The following is a 20,524-nucleotide window of genomic DNA, read 5'->3' as shown; positions in this document are numbered from 1 at the left end:
GAGGGAACTCAGGCATATGACAGTTTCCTAAACTTATGCTCTGAAATCTTCAGGAGAGAAATTTCCCTGGTTTTTCCCCAGAAATTCAAACAGGTTTAACTATCTAGTACTCATTGTTTTAACATCAGTGAATCTTTTAAAAGAAATATCAGCTTTATGTTTTCATGTATATAGTAGAATATGTACACAAAAATTTATTTCTAAACCAGCTATGTTGCATATATTCTTCCAAAGACTGCAATTATTTTATTGCATGCATATAAGAAGAAGAAACATGCAAAATAACACACTGATTAAAAAAAAGGTCATTGATCATGAAAGTCATATTTTAGCTAAAAGTACACTTAGGTACCTTCATGCATAAAGGGAGAAGTGAGATCAAAACTGGACTACTCCTATGCTTGAAACAATGCTGTTTTAAGTCACTCTCTGGAAGACAGATTTTGTTTTACTTGTAATGAATCTCCATCTCCCTAGGAGAAAGTTCACAAACTATCTTAATGGAGGAAGCAACCACAAAAAGTGCACCAGCATTCTCCTGCTACTTTGCTATCACACCTATATGAACAAATGAAAGTTAAGCCTCTTAAATACTAAAATATTAAGACAACTGTTGGTATCCTAGAATTATAGTCATACAGAGCAGTTTAGGTTGGCAGGAACCTTAAAGACTAACCCACCTTCCGTGGTTAAGGACACCTTACTGGGCATCTTCCCTGTGAGGACAGGCTTCAGCCTAGAGAAGAGAAGGCTCTGGAGAGACATTAGAGCACTTTCAAGTATGTAAAGGGAGCTAAAAGGGAGCTGGAGAGGGACTTCTCTAAGGGCATGTAATGACTGGACAACAGATAACAGCTTTAAGCTGACAGAAGATAGGTTTACACTGGATGTTAGGAAAAAGTCATTGTGAGGATGGTGAGGCAGTAGAACAGGTTGGCCAGAGAAGTTGTGGATTCTTTAAGTTTTTTAAACTATCTAACACTTTGAAAATAAGCATTCCAGTGATACTCTGACAATAGAGTTCCTTTTTCCTGTAATAATAAGGCTAGAGGAAGCCTTTCATCTCTGAAAAACACATCTCATTCCTGAGAGATGTAAGGTTCCCTCTGCATGTAAGCATAAAAGTACCTTTGTGCTCCACAAGAACATTATCGCCACTGCTACAAGGCCTCATGCTCATATTGTGAAATGTCCCAGTCTTGGACTGTCAAGCTCATTGTTTGAGTTTGTTATGTCAGCCAGAGGTTAGTGCCAGGTATCTGGTGTGAAACCCACTTTAAACATAGCACAGGAAACAGCAAATACCTTGAAGATATGAAAGGAACTGAAAACAGAGGATTCAGTAAATCAAACAACTCACTTGCCGTTAAGTAATGGTCAGCCCTATATGCTAGAGGGCTGTTTCTACTTCAAGTAGCAGCAGCTGAGCAAGGGAAAAATATCCAAAAATCAGAAAGGTTGCACACTGCCATTTGGGGAAGTAGTGCTCTTCCTGCAGTGCAGAGCGCTTAGAACAGGAACAGAAAACAACAACCATGAACTAGAGAAAGGACAGAAATCTGCTATTGGAAACTGGAGAGAATTGTCAGAATTGGAAAATGGGGGAGTAGAAGAAACAATGTGTGCAGTAAATTCTGCCTTCCCTCGCTGAAGACCTCTTGAACCTGATCACTTCAGCCAAAGTCCATCAAGGATTACAGCTATCACTGCTAACTACACATCTCCAACTTCATGGTATCACACACTTCCAGGAAATTAAAGAAGCCATTAAAACCTCTTTTGAATGTTCAGCAGGAGCAGGTATCTAAAATTACAGAGTTTGCTCATTGCATACTCATTTGTAATGAGAGCATTTTTTGTACGAAAAAAGGAAAATAAAAAAACCAACCCAGTAAAGCCTTGGTTTAAAATTTAAAGCTGATTCAATTTAATGTTTTTTAATTCCCCCCATATATATAAATACACAATGACATTCAGTTTCAACAGTTTCCAAATACAAAAAAGATTTGGCCAGCTATTCAGAAAACAAAAACAAGGGAGCAAGAGGCAACTTGCCACAACTCTTCCACCCACAGCAATAACCAGAAAAAAATGACTTTCTGAGGGAAGCAGAAGAATGTAAGTTTATCATGGCACTTATAAAGATCATGTGTTTTTGCAACAGTACATCTGTATGCCAGACTGGTCAAACCCTTGAGCAATCCCACATCATGTTGGAGAAGATGAATCAAAAAACCTTTCCCAAACCCAAGAAAGACATTATGAAACAACAGCTGATAGGTTACCCGGACCTCACAGGTAAATGGTGTCTCTGGCAGGACTAAGGGATTACAGGAAAAAAAACAACAATCCTGATTAAAATTCCCATCACTGGACAATCATGAAGGGGGAAGCCAGCTCTGGAGTTAGAGGAAAGAACACGATCACATGACACCACCTGTACCTACTCACTTTGGTATGTACTTGGACAGGATTAAGTACGCAAAAACCAAGCAGAAAAATAAAGCACATCCCGAGTAGACTGAAAAAACAATGACAGAAAGCAGATTCAAAAGCCTCAAAACAAAAAAGCCAAGTGAACACTGAACAATCACCTGTAGTACATTCTTCCCATGCTTTTAAGAAGAAATAAAGTGATTCCATCCACTTCATGAAGTTTTGTTTACAGGGTTTAAACATATAATAGTGTTAAACATTATTCAATCACACACATTCACCTGAAATAAGTTATCAAATATTCAGGGATGATGTTCAATCAAAAAAGAAAAACCTCATACAATAATAAAATAAAAATAGTAAATGCAACTTGTCATTTTATTCCTGCACATTTCTGTTGTTTCCAGTCTGACGAATTTGAAGCATCTCTTGAGAAGCCATTTCCAGTTCAAGGTCTCACTGAAAATAGTTGTTTACAGGTATATTTGCACTGTTACATAAATATTTTTAAAGCATGTGACTGCATATATCCAAATACACCAATTTCTACACAAAATGCCAAGTCAAGAATTTTACCATTTCTTCACCACAACTTTTAGAGATCATTTGAAGACTTAAATGCTAATCTGGTTAAGAATGTGTAAAAGGAAAGCATTATTCCCATCCAAGAAATAAAAATAATAATAAACTTCCATATCCCCCAACACATAAAAACTGTAACAAAAAAAAATTCACATACCCCAACAATCCTTTTCATTGCATCCAGCTTTGCAGAATCTTTACTGCTTTCCAACATTTGTTTTAGGTCTTCATTCCTATGGTAAAAATACAGTAAAGCATCAATTAGAAAAGCTAAAAAATGAAACCAGAATACCTTTTTGTAGGCTTGCATCAGCTCAGCAACTTATTGGTGAAGCACTACTCCCTCTTGCCCGCTTTTAATTTTTTTTTTTACTCTGTATAATGAAGTGTTTAGCAAAAGAATGTACCAGATTCTAAAAACAATGTAAGACCATGAAACTTCAATCTGCTGTTAAGTGAACTTGTCTCGAAGGCTGAAATCCTAAAGCACAAGAAGAGCTTAGTTTAAACCAACAACTCATTCACTTCTCCCTTGTCCTCCAGAGAGAGCCAGATGTAACAACTAGAAGTTGGCATGTTTGTGTTAAAATATAATATCAGCTTATGTAAGTCACTGAAAAATCCAAACTTCAGTATGCTCTGAATTTCACTAAGAATCACGGATATAACCTTGTGCTCCTACCTGCCTTTCTGATAGCAATTTGCTATCCTCTATGCTAAGGATTAAAAGCCTCAGAACTGAAGTACGTTCTACCAGCTGTAGGACTAAGACAGCTTGATGATTAGACACATACAGTGTCCAAGCACTTTTTAGAGCTGAAATAAAATTCTCTCACAAAAATATCAAGTTAATAAGAATGTTCTCTTGTAGATACAGCTTTTTATTAGCTGTCACTAATAAGAAACCTCATCCTGCTCGGCTTTTTAGAAGTAAACAGATCACAGTCTAACTGCACTTATAGAATACGAAGGTTTACAAAAAAGATTCTTTGAAGAAACAGCTTTTTTGTAACATCTAGATTGCCTGATTTACTGAAAGATAAAAGTAGATAGAAACTTGAGACACCGGAAATATTCTGAAGAACTCTGAAGACTTTCCAAGTTCAAACCCTGTGAACTTTCAAACAAGTGAAAGGCAACACGGTGGGTAGACCATGGTGGGACACCAGATGCCCACAAAGCCATTCTTTCTCTCCCTTCCTGAAGCAAGATGGGGGTGAGAGAATAGGATGTAAAAAACCTCATGTGTCAAGATAAAGACAGTTTAATAAAGCAAAAGCAAAAACTGCATGCAGAGGCAAAGGAAAACCAAACATTTATTCTCTACATCACATCAGCAAGCAATGTCCAGCCACTTCCCCAGGAAGCAGGGTTTTAGTATACTTAGCAGGTGCTCTGGAAGACCAATAAGAAAGAAGAAGAAAGAACGCCCACCCATTTTCCTTGTTCTTCACTTTTATTGATGACAAGTCATCATATGGTATGGAATATCCCCTTGGTCTGCCTGGGCCATGAGTCCTGGCCACACATCCTTCAAGGTTTTGCCCAACTCCAGGCTGGTAGGGAAGGGGGATATTGGAGAGGCAGTCTTGACTCCTGTATGAGCGCTGCTCAGCAACAGCAACAACACTGGTGTGTGGCCAACACCGCTCTCACTACCAATACAAAACACAGCATGATGAAGACTGCTGCAAGGGAAAATAATTCCATCTCAGCCAGATCAAATATATCCAGACACGATTTTAAAAGTGAATGCAGAGCCTAGATATATATGGATTTATCACTGCTCTCACAATTTCATATGAGAAGGTGTAAGCCAAAGCTGGAATTAGTTACAAAGAGAAAAAATATTGTCATTCATTTGGTCATAAACCCTTTAGTGTTTTTCCTACTTGCAAGGGACAAAATCACTCTAAAGGAAATTCCCTCATACTTTCAGAACCAGTACTGCATCTGCTTTATGCCTCACCACAAGAAATCCACATTGCCCACATTCCAGTACACATCCATGAAAGAACTGCAACCAGATGGAAAAAAAAAAACCCAACAACAAAACAATCAACACATTTCCTACTAAGCTAAGGTATCCTAAAATTTAGGATAACTACATGCAACTTACAATTTAAGTCTAACTCCTTTTTCAAATCTAAGTGTTTCATGAAATAATTGGAGCAATCTATTACAGATTCCCTATACTGTCAATGTTGGCTTCACTTGACAGCCTAATATTTAATGATTCTCTTAAAAAAAAAAAAAGGAAAAAAAGAGGAAACATTCAATTTCCTTGCCTGCTTTAGTACCACTTCACAAATATCACTGGTAACTCCCTATTTTCTCTGCATCACACTCAAAGGTTTTTACCATCTTTAGCTACTCATGGACATGTTCAAAGATCTGTAAGGTCAGTCTTCTATTTGTTACATTTGTTTGATTGTGTATTTGATAATTTAAAATGTATGTCCCATTCAATTTTGTCCTGCAGTTTTGCATACTGCTCCCATCAACTTAGTAAGTCTATAGCTGGACACCTTCCTCAAAGGCAAGTTGTAGCATACAAGGTACCTTCTTGTAACACCACTCAAGGTTAATAGATCTGTTAAAAATAACTAATGCTGTGATGCCATATGTGTTTTCCTATTATCCACATTCCCGTTCCAGGATAAAGTCACACCTTTCTCTAGATTAAACTCTACAGTTTTTGATTTGACTCGAAGATGCTTGTATTCACCTCTACATCACCACACTTCTTTTAGTCACTCTATATTTTCCCCTCAGATCCATATCCTTATTTTTTATATCAGAAATAAAGTATTTGTTGGTTTGAGGCTATACATAAAATATCATTAATAATTTCGGCTTTTTACCTTTTAATCCATCTGTATAGTTCCATTTCCTACGTTTTAGGAAGAGTAGCTGTGATTTAATTTTCGGCAGTTCTCTTTCTTCCCATCACTCTTGGCCACAGGAACAGCTGATTTTGCTGACCATTCCTACTCAGCTATTCCTCATAGGATACCAAGTAAGCATCAGGTTTTTTTGATCAGCTTGTAGTACTTTGCCTGACACTTTGCTCTAGCTGGACACAGAAACTCAGAAACCTCTAATTCCTTCTGCTTAAGTCATAATTCTTCCCTGTGCAGGAATCTGTACAACATGGTAAGAAAAGTTACACAGCAAAAAGACAGGACTTGATTCAAAAAGTTGTTTTTAGTCCTATGCTCCTGGTTCCAGTTTCCTACAGTTGTTGCAAAATGTGAAATTTGTAAAAATTTTCTTAAGAAAGGATGTTCTTTGGTGTTTCATCTTTGTATACTTTCAAGCCTAATCAACAATAAATGAGATTCAATCTATGAAATGGATAGCAGCTAACAAGCAAGTTCACAGTGAGGTCTTTGTATTAGAAAGACTAATTACTAGACTGTAGAATTGCCTTGTTAACGTTTAGGGCTTGATATGTTTCAATGATCTCAGACCCCAGCAGAGGCTAGCAAAGCTTGGGAAGAAGGACACACCCCTGAGGGCACACCAAGAATGCAAATTTGATGGGCCACAACAACATTCTGCAGGACCACCAAGACAAAAAGTAAACTAATAAAGACAACTCAGCAATAGTGTGGAATCAGCTCCAACTGGACAAAAGGTAATTCTGGCAGGGAGAGACTATGATCACAGCCCACTGATTTAAAAAATCACTGACCCAGAATACGAGAAAGGCTGAGCATGTGAACCCGTTATCATGAGAAGTGAGAAATTCATTAACCAATAGAAAGTAGAATACTAATCAACAAACAAACAAACAAAGAAGAATATGTCAACAAAGCGGAAAATGTAGAAATAATAATTTGAGTTTGAGGATGAAGTAGCAAAAATGGAGGAAGTTACACACAACAAGATCCAAGTACATGCTGAAGACTCCCAGAATGTAACAAACAACAAGAAAAAGGTGAATTTAAGATGTGAAGACAGAAGAATGTTTATTGATGAGCTCTACTTCTAAATGCTTATAGAAAACATTCTATCATACACTTCAAATTAAAACATTTTGAACTGTTAGCTGGGAAGATATAAACCAAAGAAATTTATATATGAAGATCTGTTTTTAACCAGCTTTATTTCCATATGAGAAAAGCAGCAGGGGAAAATATAAAGAAAAAAAATTAGAAATTAAACAACAGTTCTTGATGAATCAATTTGGAAATCAATTGTTACTTGAATAGATGGTTTGTTTGGGTTTTTAAATATTTTTTCTAACAAATAATAATCCAGGATTAGCAAATATTAGATACTTACAGAGTAAAATATTGCTCCATACATCCACCTTGATCACCAGCAGCAGCAAGGCTTTTTTCTTCTACAGTTAGATATGGTTTCAGTGTAACATCAAAGTTTTTCCCTTTAAGAGCAGACTTAATAGTGCAAGACACTTCAATTATTTTGCCCAGCATTGTGGAGTTTTGTTCCATTCTTTAAAGTGAAGTATGTAAAAATACCAATAAAAAAAATCACTGAACTCAACCAAGGTCGCCTGCCAAGAGTGAGGTCTACTCTAAAAAAAAGAAAATCTCACAAAGTAACAGGATATGCACTCCCTTGCTGTTTTAACTTCCAGAAACAAATACCATATGCAAATTTCAAAGGTCATTTCCCTCCAAAAACAACTCTTATCAGAGCCTCAATGAACAACGGGGAAATCAAATGCATTTCAGTACTTCATAATATAATTTACTGTACAGTACAAAAGTATTTTCATATTTTGATCATTAAGAAGTTTAAGGAAATTTCAATCTTTTAATAAAAATCCTCTAAATAGAAATAAATGTAAACATAAATGTATGCTTTGCAGTCACACTAGAGTTCATGTTTCTATACTCATTAGTTATGCTGAGGTGACACTTCCTCAATACACAATCCTAGACAAATAATTTCTTTATCACTTACTTCCACTTGCCAGGGGCTCAGGAAAATGCAAGCAACCCTCAGCTGCATCAATACCTTTGCCTCTACCTGTGAAAACTTTGAGAGACTTTACCCTTACAGAGCTAGGTACACATCATAGATGATTGAAATATAAACTTTATTACTTCAGGAGCAACACCAGGTTTAAATAAACCTAATCTGATAGTTGACAAATTATGTGGAACTATATGAAGCACAAAGTAATGATCCCAACAACAGCAGATGAAAAAAGACCAAACTTTTGGCAGAGTATCGATATGTAGTCTCAGCCATTTTCCCTAGCAGTAGGAAGAGTTAAAATCACTCTCCAAGAGTGATTAAAAGACAAACCCTAGAAAAACAGGAAGATTCCCACCTACCTGCCTAATGATGTATTCTAAGAACCCTATGAGACTTCACTTGAATTCCCAAGCAAAATCTAGTGTCTTAACATCTACTTCAATTTAGGCCTACAGTTCTCAAAAGTTGCAAGCTGAAAGCACTGTTATAGACAACAATTAGAAATATTATACTCATATGAAATATTAAGTATGTGCTATGAAATATGATCTTTAGTACTTGTATAACATCTACCATAAAAGGCAACAAGTCAATTATTAATGTATTAAAAAATCAGTTCCCAGCTGCCTTTGTAATCTTTAGCACCACAGGCTTGCATTCCTAAGTATTACAATTTGAAAGCTAAAGTAGTATAAATTAGAAATGCAAACTCATCACCTAACTTTCACAGCAGGAATCACACATGACAGATTTGCAATGACACAACATGACGGACATCACAAAACACATCCAAAATATGCTCTCCTTGAAACATTGGTTGAATGTTAAGCAGTAGTTGGTTTCTAACTTTCTTCTATGTTTTTATATTTTTTACTTGTAGCATTTAAGATATACATTATTTTTTCTTTCTACATGAAAATACTGCTTTCCTTATACCTTTGTACCATTTACAGATACAACAAGGGTATGAGTATTGTAGGACCAGTGACAGACCTACCAGTTTGGACTAAACTTCTAGGTGTTTCTACCAGAAAGAAACAAAAACCACCAGCTAATCTTTTCTAGTTCTCATGCTCTTTCTTGTGGCCTCTATTCTTCTGCCATTAAAAAAGGAATAAGCCACATTTTTACAACTGCCCCAAAATAAAAGAGTATGGTGGGTGTAGTGGTGTGGTAAGTATATGGAGTGTAAGGAACACAAAAAAAAAGACAAAAAACAACCTTAGATCTTGACAGTCACAAGATTATGCTTTAAAAGCCTGGTATCCTATGCCACAAAACACTTTGATCACCTTACTCTGCATGTTGATTATGGCAAAGAAGCATCCAAAAGAAAAATTCTGAATATGCCATACTAATGTCAGTAGACACTTGGTCACTAAAACTGGCATCTTGCTGAGATTAAGCCTAAGATTACAGATTCCAATGCACAATATTACCCACTTTTACAGAAAAATAAAGATAGACATAACTGTATATCACTGAGGTTTAAACAGCTATGTCAGCAATAAATCTGGGCCTCTGTCTCAGTTACTTTGCCTTCCCACAGGAACTATGACAAACTTGCAGTTATACTAAAATATTAATCCAGAATCTGTGGCATTTGTCACTGCATTGCCATGTTCCTAACTATTACTAAGCAAACACTTGGTCCACTCTGGTAAAATACACATTTATTTTCTATCGGTTTTAGCAACACTGTAAGATTAAATCCACAGATTTTCAAGTTTTGCTACAGTTCTGACATGCCAGTTACTGACAAAAGTCACCCACTAGTCATGAGCCTTCATAGTAATTAAGCAGAAGATTCATGAGTATCAAAACTGTAACTGAAGCCCAACTAGCAATGCAACAATAACCTCGGGAACAGCTGTAATCCCCTCAAGGAAAGGAGAGTGAATTCTAAACAAACAAACCCTGGTGAGACAGAAGATCTTCACATATAAATATAGCACTGTAGCACTGTAAGGAAAGATTTAGGAAGTGGTAAACAAATCCACCACTGGGGAGGAAGCAAGCTTCACCAGTTTTGATATTATGGAATAAAGCTCTTATAGAACAGAAGCTACAGAAGTCTCATTGCATTGAGTTTTAACAATGCATTTCTTGTTTCAAGTTTTCCACCCACTGTATAATTTCAGTTACATAGTACCAATTGCACTGTTCTTGCATTCAAGAGACTTCAGTTGGCAGGACATAATTTTAGCCAGAGCAAAATAATTTTTTTTTTGGCCTTCAATATGAAATTCAAAATACTGTGGATGTTACCAAGTTTGAAGCAGAAAATACACATTTACAGAGCAGTGTAACCTTTACTCTTGGCACCTAAGCAGCAATGAAATCCTAGGGAACATCCCACATTTCCTGAAAAAATTAATTTTTTTTTCTTGACATTTTACTGTACTGCAAATTGCTTAAAATAAATTGGTTTATTCTAGGTCATACTATTGTGTGAACTGCAAACAAGTTTGAATTTAACATTTAAAGAGAAACTGCAAATTAATTTCAGACCCATAAAACACAGAAGCTTAACTGGTAGCAAATACATGCTGCAATTTGAGTTAATTTTGTTGATTTAGGGTTTTCTTCTAGCAGGAAAGTCAGAAATCTGAGTTTCACTGTGTTTTGGTCTATGCCATAAACTGTTTGAACGACATCTTGTGGTGCTGTTCAGTACTACCATTCTTTTCCATTATAGCATTATATTTACTTCTAATTCACAACACAGAATTCAACTACTACTTCAAGAAAGCCTTGAATCATATGGCTATGATGTAGCTGTTCTATGGTTTAAAGAGAAATAGAGGTAAGAATTTACTTCTTTTTCAGCCACTCCTGATTTTTCAATCTGAAAAAGAAGCACATTATGCAAAAAGCAAACTAAATAGTTTTAAAGGATAGACTAGAGATGTGAGGGAAACCAGGATGATTGTAGTATCCTGTAAGGGTGAGAGCCACAGAGAACAAAACCAGTTATAGTCTGATCAGAAGCATAATTTAACTAGTTTAATTGTTAACTTTGCCACTAATTTCTCAAAGCACTTGCAATCTGGATGTTTAGTTACACTCTTTCTGTCCCATTGAGGAAACAGGAAAGTGTAAAATTAAAAATTAAATAAAGCATCTCCCAGTTCTCTGTTGTGAATGGATACAACCTGAGCAACACTTGAGCAACTCAGTGCATCAACACCTGTTAAGTTGCTGCTACCACCATCATCAATGCAGATATGTAAACCATCTATATTTCAAAAGCTCTAACCAGATTGCAGCTAGTATAACAAAGCAGTTTGAAATCCCTTCTGGGTCGGACTGTGATTTGAGCTAACATTATCTGTTGTCAGTACAATAGTTAAAGATGCTTTCACCTAGCAACAAGAAATGTTGTCTGAAAGGATGAAAAGATTCAGTCTTGCAACTGCACTGCATATAACCATTTCTGATAGTACTCACACCACCAATATGGCAGGAAAACTTCTGCCAGAGAGAAATCTTCCTCAGTGGAAGACAGTTTTCTGAAGGCTGAAAGAATGTAATCAGAAGTGGTGCTGCCACTTAAATGGCTGAGTCAACTTAGAGCCTTTCTTGAGGCTAGTGCTCAGAATTTGCAGACATTTATAGATCTCTTTGCAGCCTTTGATAGTTGTGAAGAGATTATAAGTGAGAAACAGTATCACAGAATAATCTCAGCTGGAAGGGACCCACAAGGATCATTGAGTCCAACTCCTAGTGTTTCCAGCTTTCCCAAAAATATCGAGAAAAGGCTTCTTTGAAAGATACCACCACAGAGGTGGTGTTGCCAGAACCTGCTCAGTGCTAGTATATTTACATATATGTCCAGGTTTCGGAAACACTGTTTAACAGCATTACAAGGCTGCTCATCTTCTAGCAGAACGTGAAAACCATTCTAGCTTCCTCCAAGTACCAAAACTATCACAGGGTGACACAAACAAGAACAGCCTTCAAAAAAAGCAGAACTAAAACTGTGGAATTTCAGCCTTGTAAGACCTGTAGATATGTCTATTTAATATCATTCAGGATGCAGATCAAAGCAAACGTCTAACACAAATAAATGACAAAGCAGTAAATATGCAGAAACCACACTGAAGACCTTAAAATTGCAAAACTTGCCATTTGGAGCAAATAAAAAAGACACAAAAATATAGTGACTGCATTACAGAGAGCCACAGCAAATCAACAATTCATTGCTTGCATCCTCATGTGCCAAGTGCATGGCAATAAGAACATATTCACTGTGTGGCACTTCCCATCAGATCTGACAGATTTCAGTTGGAGAAATGTTCTGCAATAGCATGCCCACATTTGTACACTGCATTTAACTCCTATTCTTGTACTGACTAGAGGGTTCAGATTTTATCTTGTAGACTTATCAGTTCATCCAAACCACTCATCTTTGCTGGGTTATACATCCTACCAAAACTGGCATACAACCATATTGGTGGGCACAGGGCCATTTTAACAGATGGAGAAAGAAAGTAGTTGTGCCAGTGAGCTAGTGCATGCATCAAGTTTGAATATTAGAGCTGGAGTCTCCTCCAAGAATTTCACAAAACAGCAATCTATGTACAATCTCTCCATGACTGGTTGAACAGAATATGCCAAGACAAAACTAGATCAATTTAAGACTCCAAGAACACCACTGGCAGCTGTTGAAAGCAAGTTTTTAGCTCCAATGGGTTTGGAAAAGTCTTCTGCACAGAGAATTGGGGAATGAGTATCTTAATGAAATCACCACCTTCAGCTCTCTGCAAAACAGGCTTGCAAATCTCTGCAAAGAAAAATGAGTTTGCAGGACTGCTGAGTTTTCTGACGAATGGCTCAACAAAACATGTAAGCCAGACCTGCAACAAAAAAAATCTAATAAATTACAAACCTATTTTGCTTGGCAGAAATAGTTTAAAGATGCAAATCAGTAAAGTTGAAAATATGTGCTATAAATTTTGCCATCTGCTTCAATACTGCACTTAGCAATTGACATCTACGGATGTTACTCCTATGGTTCACCTCTTAAGTTGTTGCATTTTATCAGCTAAAGCAATAACTAGTTTTATTGCTGAAATTGTACCACTTCCAAGTACCAAATATTATTATATTCTAATTTTACATGTGGTAAGTTTTGTTTAAAATGCAATTAATATAGATGAAAATCCTCTGTCCACCTGCAATTAGATGTAGGCAGTTATAGCTGTACCCAAATATATGCAATTAACAGGGATTCTGTGTTTCTAAGTAGCTCTTCAGGTACTCTTACATGTTGGAAGGTGGTTAGAATTTTCATTCCTCCACTCAGAGCAATAATAATGTAATAAAGCATAATGTAACTATAAAAATATTCTATTAACTTAGGTGATGTGAATCACATAATATTTCTCTAGACTAAACAGGAGATTTTGAGATTCCAGCTAGGCAGTGTTTACTGCATGGAGTCCATCAATCTAGAACTAGGAGAAATAGCTTGAGGCCCATATGCTGGATTCAGATTGTACGAAGATTCACATAACCTATCAGCTCTTACAAATTTTCTGCTGAAAATTTCTGTTATGGACAGAGACTTCTCTGGAGACTGTTTCCATTACTCTGGGGACCAGAATCTGACCCTTTCTCTACTTTTTGAAACATGCGAGACATGGGAATATCTAGAATATTTCAGTTCACAGACAAGTGTCAAACTGCCAATTTGGACACACAAATACATTCTTAAAACATAAATACACTTTTTTTTTATAAAGGAATACCATACATGTCATTTCATGTGACAAGTGTGAAAGAGGAAGAGAGGAAAGAGAGCAAAAGGCATCTCCAGTCATGCAACAGGGCCCTTTCCACACAAGAATGTTGAGATTGACTCATCTCAGGTATGTAAGATCTTTCAATTATTTAGTTATTGAGATGCTTAACAGAATGAACACAAAAAATTCCATTCTCCGAACGCCAGATCTACTTCATTCATCTAACTAACCAAAAGGCTTTAACAGCACTACATACCAAAACCACAAGTCCTATTTGCCTCTTTAGTCAGGATTAAATACACAAGGAAAAGGTAGCACCACTGTAATACATTTGTTATGAAATCTCTTATTCAAGAACAGTTTTAGTTTAGTAAGCACCAGTAAGAAATCAGTTCCTGATATACATGTTGTAACACTACAGAGAGATTAGAAAACCCTCCTCCTTACCGTCTCTCTTTTGTCCTGAACATGCAGTCATCTCACAGAAGCAGACCAAAATTTTATTTTTATGTTTTCTATTTTCTTTCACTGCAGTGGACACATACAGTGTATTATGCAATAAGAAACAATGCTTGCACATGGTGCGTGCAACATAATGCACCTTGCTTATATTAAGATAAAAGATCATGAAATAAACAGTTATTTTTAATAATCTTCTAAGAGTAAAATTTCGCATTTTGTCAGGATAAAGATGTCACCAGGTCAGAAATTTTGATCAACTAAGATATCTTCAATACCAATGGCACATGTTTGAACCAAGCTACAACACAAGCATGTACCCAAAATACTATGTTCAGTAATTGATTTGAAATTACATTTTTAATTGAAAGTTAGTGGACAGATCATTGAATGCTAAAGGTAAAAAACACAGCTTTAGCAGGAGAATGACACATAGACTTTTACACCAAGGGATGTTCAGATGATGTTTTAGATGATATGAACTTCAGCAGAGTAGTCCTACTGAAATGTGAGTAAAAAACCAGGACAAATTTTATATTAGACCAACTTTGGATTTCAGATTTAAGTGTACCAATACTGATTTGTGCCTCTGTGTGAGCTCCTAAGGATCAGGATCAAAAACAACTTATCCTAACAACTTCATTATTTTCTTAACCATTTTGGCCTACTTCTTCATGACAAACAGGGGAAAATGAAGATAAAAGACTGGAACTTTTTCAATGAAGTGCTTACAATACTATCTTGATACTTATACATCAACTACATTATATTATTCTGATTGACTGGCAATAGGCAAGCACAGAGCTCTGGTCTAACATCACTGCACTAATGTTCTGGGCCATAACTATATATGTATCCCTCTGCTGACAGGGAGTATTTCTTGTATCATCAGTAGACCCAAGGATGAATTCCACTTCCTCAGCAACAAAAAAGTTTGCCAAGCACTGAAAAAACACAATAATATCAGACATGAGTACCTCAGCAATAATGAGAGACAATCTAGAGAGATGAGCAAACAACCTTTAAAAAACTCTAACAGTAATTTTCATTTAACCCTAAACCCACACATTCATGCAAAAGATGCAAGGACACATCTTGCACTTCCCTGTATTCTCTTGTATTGTCTTGTGATGAGCAGGTTTCGCACTAGAGTGAACTATTAGAAATACAATGTATATGCTTGATGAATACTGCGTTTTCCAACTAGAGTGCCACACAGCCTGCTTTTCTAACAATAACCCTCACTTGCAGTCCAGTAGGTTTTTCACCCTACACAAATCACCCTCCCTGTACAGCATCTGCTCGTCAACTACCCAATCCTCAACTACTCAGAGCTTAACCACGCAAGTGTTAAGCTGAAGTGAACTGCGTTAAGTGAATTGTGGATAACACCCTATTTCAGCAAGAATTTGCTTGTCAGCTACAAAACACCACAGACAGCAATGTCTGTTTTTCTCTCAAGTCATTCCTTTAGAGAATTACATTCCTGTAAGGGTAAGAGCAAGTCTAGAGGAGCAATTAATTAATCTGGCACGCTCACATAGCACAAGCTGCTGGTTTTTCCATACACATGTAGAAAACATCTCAGGACCACACAGAGCTGTATTTCCCTATGATCACTGGGGAGCCTCGGGTAGAATCACTCACTTCAGCTTCTGCATTTAATAAAACAGAGAACTATACTCTATCTGCAAAACAGTTCAATGTTTATGAGTTATTTAGAAAATTATGGCCATGTTCAATGAACAGGATACCCTCCACCCCGTGGTAAAAAGAAAGTAGCAAAATAATAGTTTGGAAATAAAGTGCCAAGTTGTTTCTACAGAAGGGGATAAGGAAAGAAGGGTGCAAACAATGTAAATCAGCTAAAACACACAGATCCGCAGAAGCACATTTATACTAGAGCAGAGAAAATTTGAACTGGAATAAAAAAGTGAAGTATTTAGCAAAATAGAAAGGGAAAAAGAAATGAGACTCATCTGGCAAACTGAGGAGGCCCATCAGCTACTGTCTTATAGAGCTAAGCATTAAGAGTGTCTGCAGGTTCATGTTTTCGTGATTTACTCTGCTGTGGCTCACAAATAAACACATCAGTCGAGGTTTCCAGAGCATAGATGTTCTCTTTGTGCAGAACAATCAAACTGAAGACGTAGCAATTGATTTTCTAATGTACATGAGACCTTAAGTTTATGGTGCTTTTTATTGGTTGCTCTTGGAATAGATTTCCAATTTGTTGTAGAATACAATTCCAGCTTAGCAAACCTTTTGATCCTTTCATTTGGACATTCTTCCTCTCCAATCCACTTTTACTTTAAGGAGCTGAAAGCTTTCTGTACCAGTGCACTTGGCTGGGTTTTTTTTACCTTCTCCATTTCCTCATTTTGACTTCTGACCAAGAGACTGTTAACACTGTTAACACCCACTTCGAGCTGGCCACCTCGCACTGATCCACCACATTTCCAGCCATAACTATCACAAACACTCCTTTTTACAAACACTTTTTTTACATATACACATTTGAAGGCAAAATTAGGACAATTCCACCGCGGTTAGCTGCCGAAACAGAGGAGAATCGATAAGCAGTTTTTCGAACAAACCAAAAGAAACACTTTACAGATAACCCACTATCTATGCACACTTTAAACGCAAGCAAGCGAACTTTTCCGCGGAGTCTCGACGGGAGTCAAGCGGGAGGCGCGGCTTCCCGGCCAGGGCCCCAGGAACTGTCCCTGCCCGTGGGATGCCCAGCCCCGCCCGCCCGCGAGCCCCCTTACTTCTTGGTGTCGCTGCTGAAGAGCCCGAAGGCCGCAGGAGCCGAGGGGGTCACGGTGGGAGCCGCCTCCTGCCCCAGCTCGGGCGCCGCCTCTCCGCCCTGCTCGCTGTAAGAGAGCCCGTTGCCGGACATGGTGGTGCCCCTGCTGAAGCGGCTGCTCGCCCGCCCCGCCAAAGTTTCCGTGGCGGCACCCGCGGCGCTGCCGGCCCGGCGCTCTCCCCGGAAGCCGGGCGGTCACGCGGCGGGGGGCGGGGCGGCCCGGCCCGGACGTGCGGCCGGAGCCGCGGCCGCGGGGCCGGGGGAAGGGAAGGGAAGGGCAGGGCTGGGCCGGGCCGGGCCGGGTGGCTCCGCCGCGCCTCGACCTGCGCGGCCTCTGTCGGGCCCTTAACAGGCAAAGCTTGGCCTAGGGCGTCGGCTCGCTTGCGGCTTCTAGGGACCGTGTTACGAATGGCAGTACTCCACGCTGACGGTAGAAGCAAGCTGCTTACATATGCGGCGCCAGAAGTATAAAAGGATAGTTAGAAGTCTTCTGAGGGAAGTTCCTCCTAATTCCTTTTTACAATTCTGTTTTCCTACGTCCATCTTTCCTATCTCCCTTAGTACTTCAGGAGTAATCTGTGTTCATTAGAGCAGCCTTCAGTCCATCTCCTGACATATGCTAGTAGAGTGCAACCTTTTCCTCCTTAGAACAGAACCGATTTCCAAAAGGTTACCTGTTCACAATCAATACTTTTTATCTTGCAGAGAAGAAAAAAAAAAGGCAGGGGGAGGGGAGTCTCATATTTCTCTGAAGCAGTTTTTTACTTGCTTGCTTTTCAGCAATTTGTACTTTTCTGATTGAAACTCAGGCATTACCAAGCAAATTTTTTTTAAAATTTATATTTTTATTTAACCCTTTTTATAAAAGGATTTACCAGTAAAGGATTTGTTAAGAGTGTGGAGCTGCTATAAAGGTAGCTGTTCTCAATACCTGCCGTCTACAGGTGCCAATTTTTAATTTTTTTATGATCTCCCACAGCTTTTTTTTCCTGTGTAGCTCTGTTTTTCGAAAGTCATGGTTTAGATTGGGAAAGTGCCAGTGTGAATATTCTTGACTATCTCCATTTTGCCTATTGGTTTTTCTGACTTCTATTATTGTTCTGCCTTTTGCATTGTTTACAGTAGCAGTCATCATAGTTTTCTTCCCCTGTAGAGAGAAATACCTTATTATTACTACCATAAACCGTCACAGGAAATATTGGTACTCATCCTGTGGTTTGATTTGAGGCAGACACATCTCAGTCATACAGAGCCAGAGAGAATTCTACATTCTGATTTTTAAAGCATCAAAGACCAGAGTAGGCTTGTGGAGAATTTGATCTGAACCAGACAAAACTGGACACCCACTTCTCTCTACAGAAGGATCTGAGAATTCCTGTCAGCAGTCCTTAGAAATTGTCTCTGTTTTTCAGACCGTGCCTATTTATTTCAAATTGTAACAGAGACAGCACTTGAACTTTGACTCCAAACATGGTTTTGTTTACATGAAGAGGTTGCTAGCTATGTCTTGTATTTGTGTGCCAGGCACATAGAGTGTAGGAAGGGGTAATCTATAGGAGGCCAAGTCAACAGTATGTAAGGTAGATATATTCTAGTTTCATTTAAGACTGTCTACTTGTTCTCTCAGGCAAGAGGTTGCTTCTTTGTATAAATTCATAAAATAAGGCTTTATTAGCACTAAAAGCTCCTTAAGTACAATAAACTAGGGATTTTTTACCATGTATATCTACTACATAGTATTTACTATATGTACTACTTAAGTATTCTTAGAGTGAATGGAAAAATAAAACAATAGAGTTGTAGTATTTGTCAGAGTAATTCATGGGAGTACAAATGGCATAAGTAAGACAAATGGCTATTGAAGTGGAAGAACATGAGACTGTGATATGAAAAGAGAAGGAAATCGTAATGCAGAGCTTCACTTAAATATTACCTGAAGATTTACTAAGTGTAATTGAAAATTCCTATCAGGAATGTTAGCTATGAGCTTTTGCTATCAGTTCTTGATCTAGTTTTAGCTTGAAATGCGCCACAACTGTTCAATGAATAGCCTTTTCCTGTGTAAATTATGTCTTCAAAATCACCCTGCAGTGATAAGGTACTTGCACATTGAATTTATATCTGTATGCAATTATTGTATGCAATTATTCTGTCAAAATTACAGAATCATGGAACACCAATTACTCCAGATCTAAATTCTCCACTTATATTCATTGGTTACAGCATTATATATTTCAAAGTTTTGTACAGCATAAGAAAATTAACAGACAGGGCTTGAAAGAAAGAACATAGAAGATTTTTGCTTCTCAGTTTCCACTTAGCTTTTTTTTCTGAAACTATTTCACCTCCTTTATTCATACCATCTTTATAAATCTACTTACCTACTTTCTCGTACTTACATGGTTTCTTACTTTTCACTCACACAGAAGCTAACAACTATACAATATGTGGAGACATGCAAGCATGGACACAGCTTTTAGAAGTTAGTTGCACTGAGAAATAATTTCTAAGGCTCAGTGGAAAAGAGGATGTATTTTTATGGATAAACACATAAGCATTTTCATCAAAAGTCGGGCATATGTATGCTTTTGAGGGGAAAAAATTTACATTGCTCTACTAATTTTGTAGTTCCAACAAACATTAACTTTTCTAGGCTTTCTGAAACATTTACACAAGATACTTTGCAGTGTTTTTTAACAAAGTTATATATATTTGTGGCCCCTGGACTGCCAGACGCTTATTGTGTGCCCTCTTGTGGCTCAGATTACTGGTATGTTATTTGTCATGAAAAGGACATGAGATGTATTGCAAATTATTTTTTAATTGTTTTTTGTCTCAGAATTCAAGTTCTGTATAAGAGAAATATCAAGCTACTAAAAGCTTTGCTCATATTCTGTATGTTGCTAATAGACTCTCATGTATGGAAAATATGCAGGTATTGCAGATTCTACACAAATGTCTAAGAGTATTGTCTTGTAAATGTAATTGATAAAGGGTAAGTAATGATACAATCCAAACTTCTTGTAATACGATTTTTCTTTCAGTAGTGCTCTAGAAACCTGATGCATAATAAGTTATTTTAAAATTAAGCACCAAGAACTCTTTCTCCAACTTGACATAAGGTTTTCAATCTGAGGCGTGAACTCAGCTTCCAGTAGTCCTGAGCCTGAAAAACACTTTAATCTGCCTCCCTCCAGTGAATCAAGATTTGTGACTGTAATGAAAGCAAATGAGGTTTTCCCAAAAGTACCAGTTCTCTATTCCTTCTTAGCAGGACTGGCTACCATGTCACAGAAGTTGAGTTCGCCTATCAACTCTTGAAATCAGGATACTTCAAATTATCTTTTATTCTTTTTATTATACAACTCTTCTGTAAACTATAAAATGATACAATATATATCTTATCTTCATCAGTTAATATTCCTTCAAATGGTTATGAGGATTTTAGCTAAATGATGAATAGGAAAGTAGAAGGCAAAAAGCAAAAACAGAACACAAAACAGAAACATTTGAAAAATAAAACAGTTCTTCA

The 20,524-nt window shown here is 37.5% G+C and overlaps 1 protein-coding gene across 5 annotated transcripts in view; it reads right to left on the bottom strand.

Moving 5' to 3' along the window:
- The window catches only part of AP3B1 (adaptor related protein complex 3 subunit beta 1), a 153,058-nt gene extending 135,864 nt beyond the window's left edge, over window positions 1-17,194 (bottom strand). Inside the window, exons 1-2 of one of the 5 annotated variants that reach the window (XR_010443078.1) lie at window positions 7,309-7,522; window positions 3,176-3,251 (exon numbers count right to left, since the gene is read on the bottom strand). Coding sequence is in view for 4 of the 5 variants with exons in the window: in XM_064735988.1 (XP_064592058.1) it covers window positions 3,176-3,251; window positions 7,309-7,481 (249 nt within the window). In the remaining variant the exon portion in view is untranslated. Of the gene's footprint in view, window positions 1-3,175; window positions 3,252-7,308; window positions 7,523-16,954 lie in introns of those variants that run through there. The other 4 variants (XM_064735990.1, XM_064735989.1, XM_064735988.1 and 1 more) reach the window with 4 other exon arrangements.
- Between the last annotated feature and the right edge of the window lie 3,330 nt (window positions 17,195-20,524).

This window comes from Zonotrichia leucophrys, chromosome Z, assembly GCF_028769735.1.
Source record: "Zonotrichia leucophrys gambelii isolate GWCS_2022_RI chromosome Z, RI_Zleu_2.0, whole genome shotgun sequence".
NCBI classification, from domain to species: Eukaryota; Metazoa; Chordata; class Aves; order Passeriformes; family Passerellidae; genus Zonotrichia; species Zonotrichia leucophrys.
This window is presented reverse-complemented; position numbering and strand designations above follow the sequence as displayed.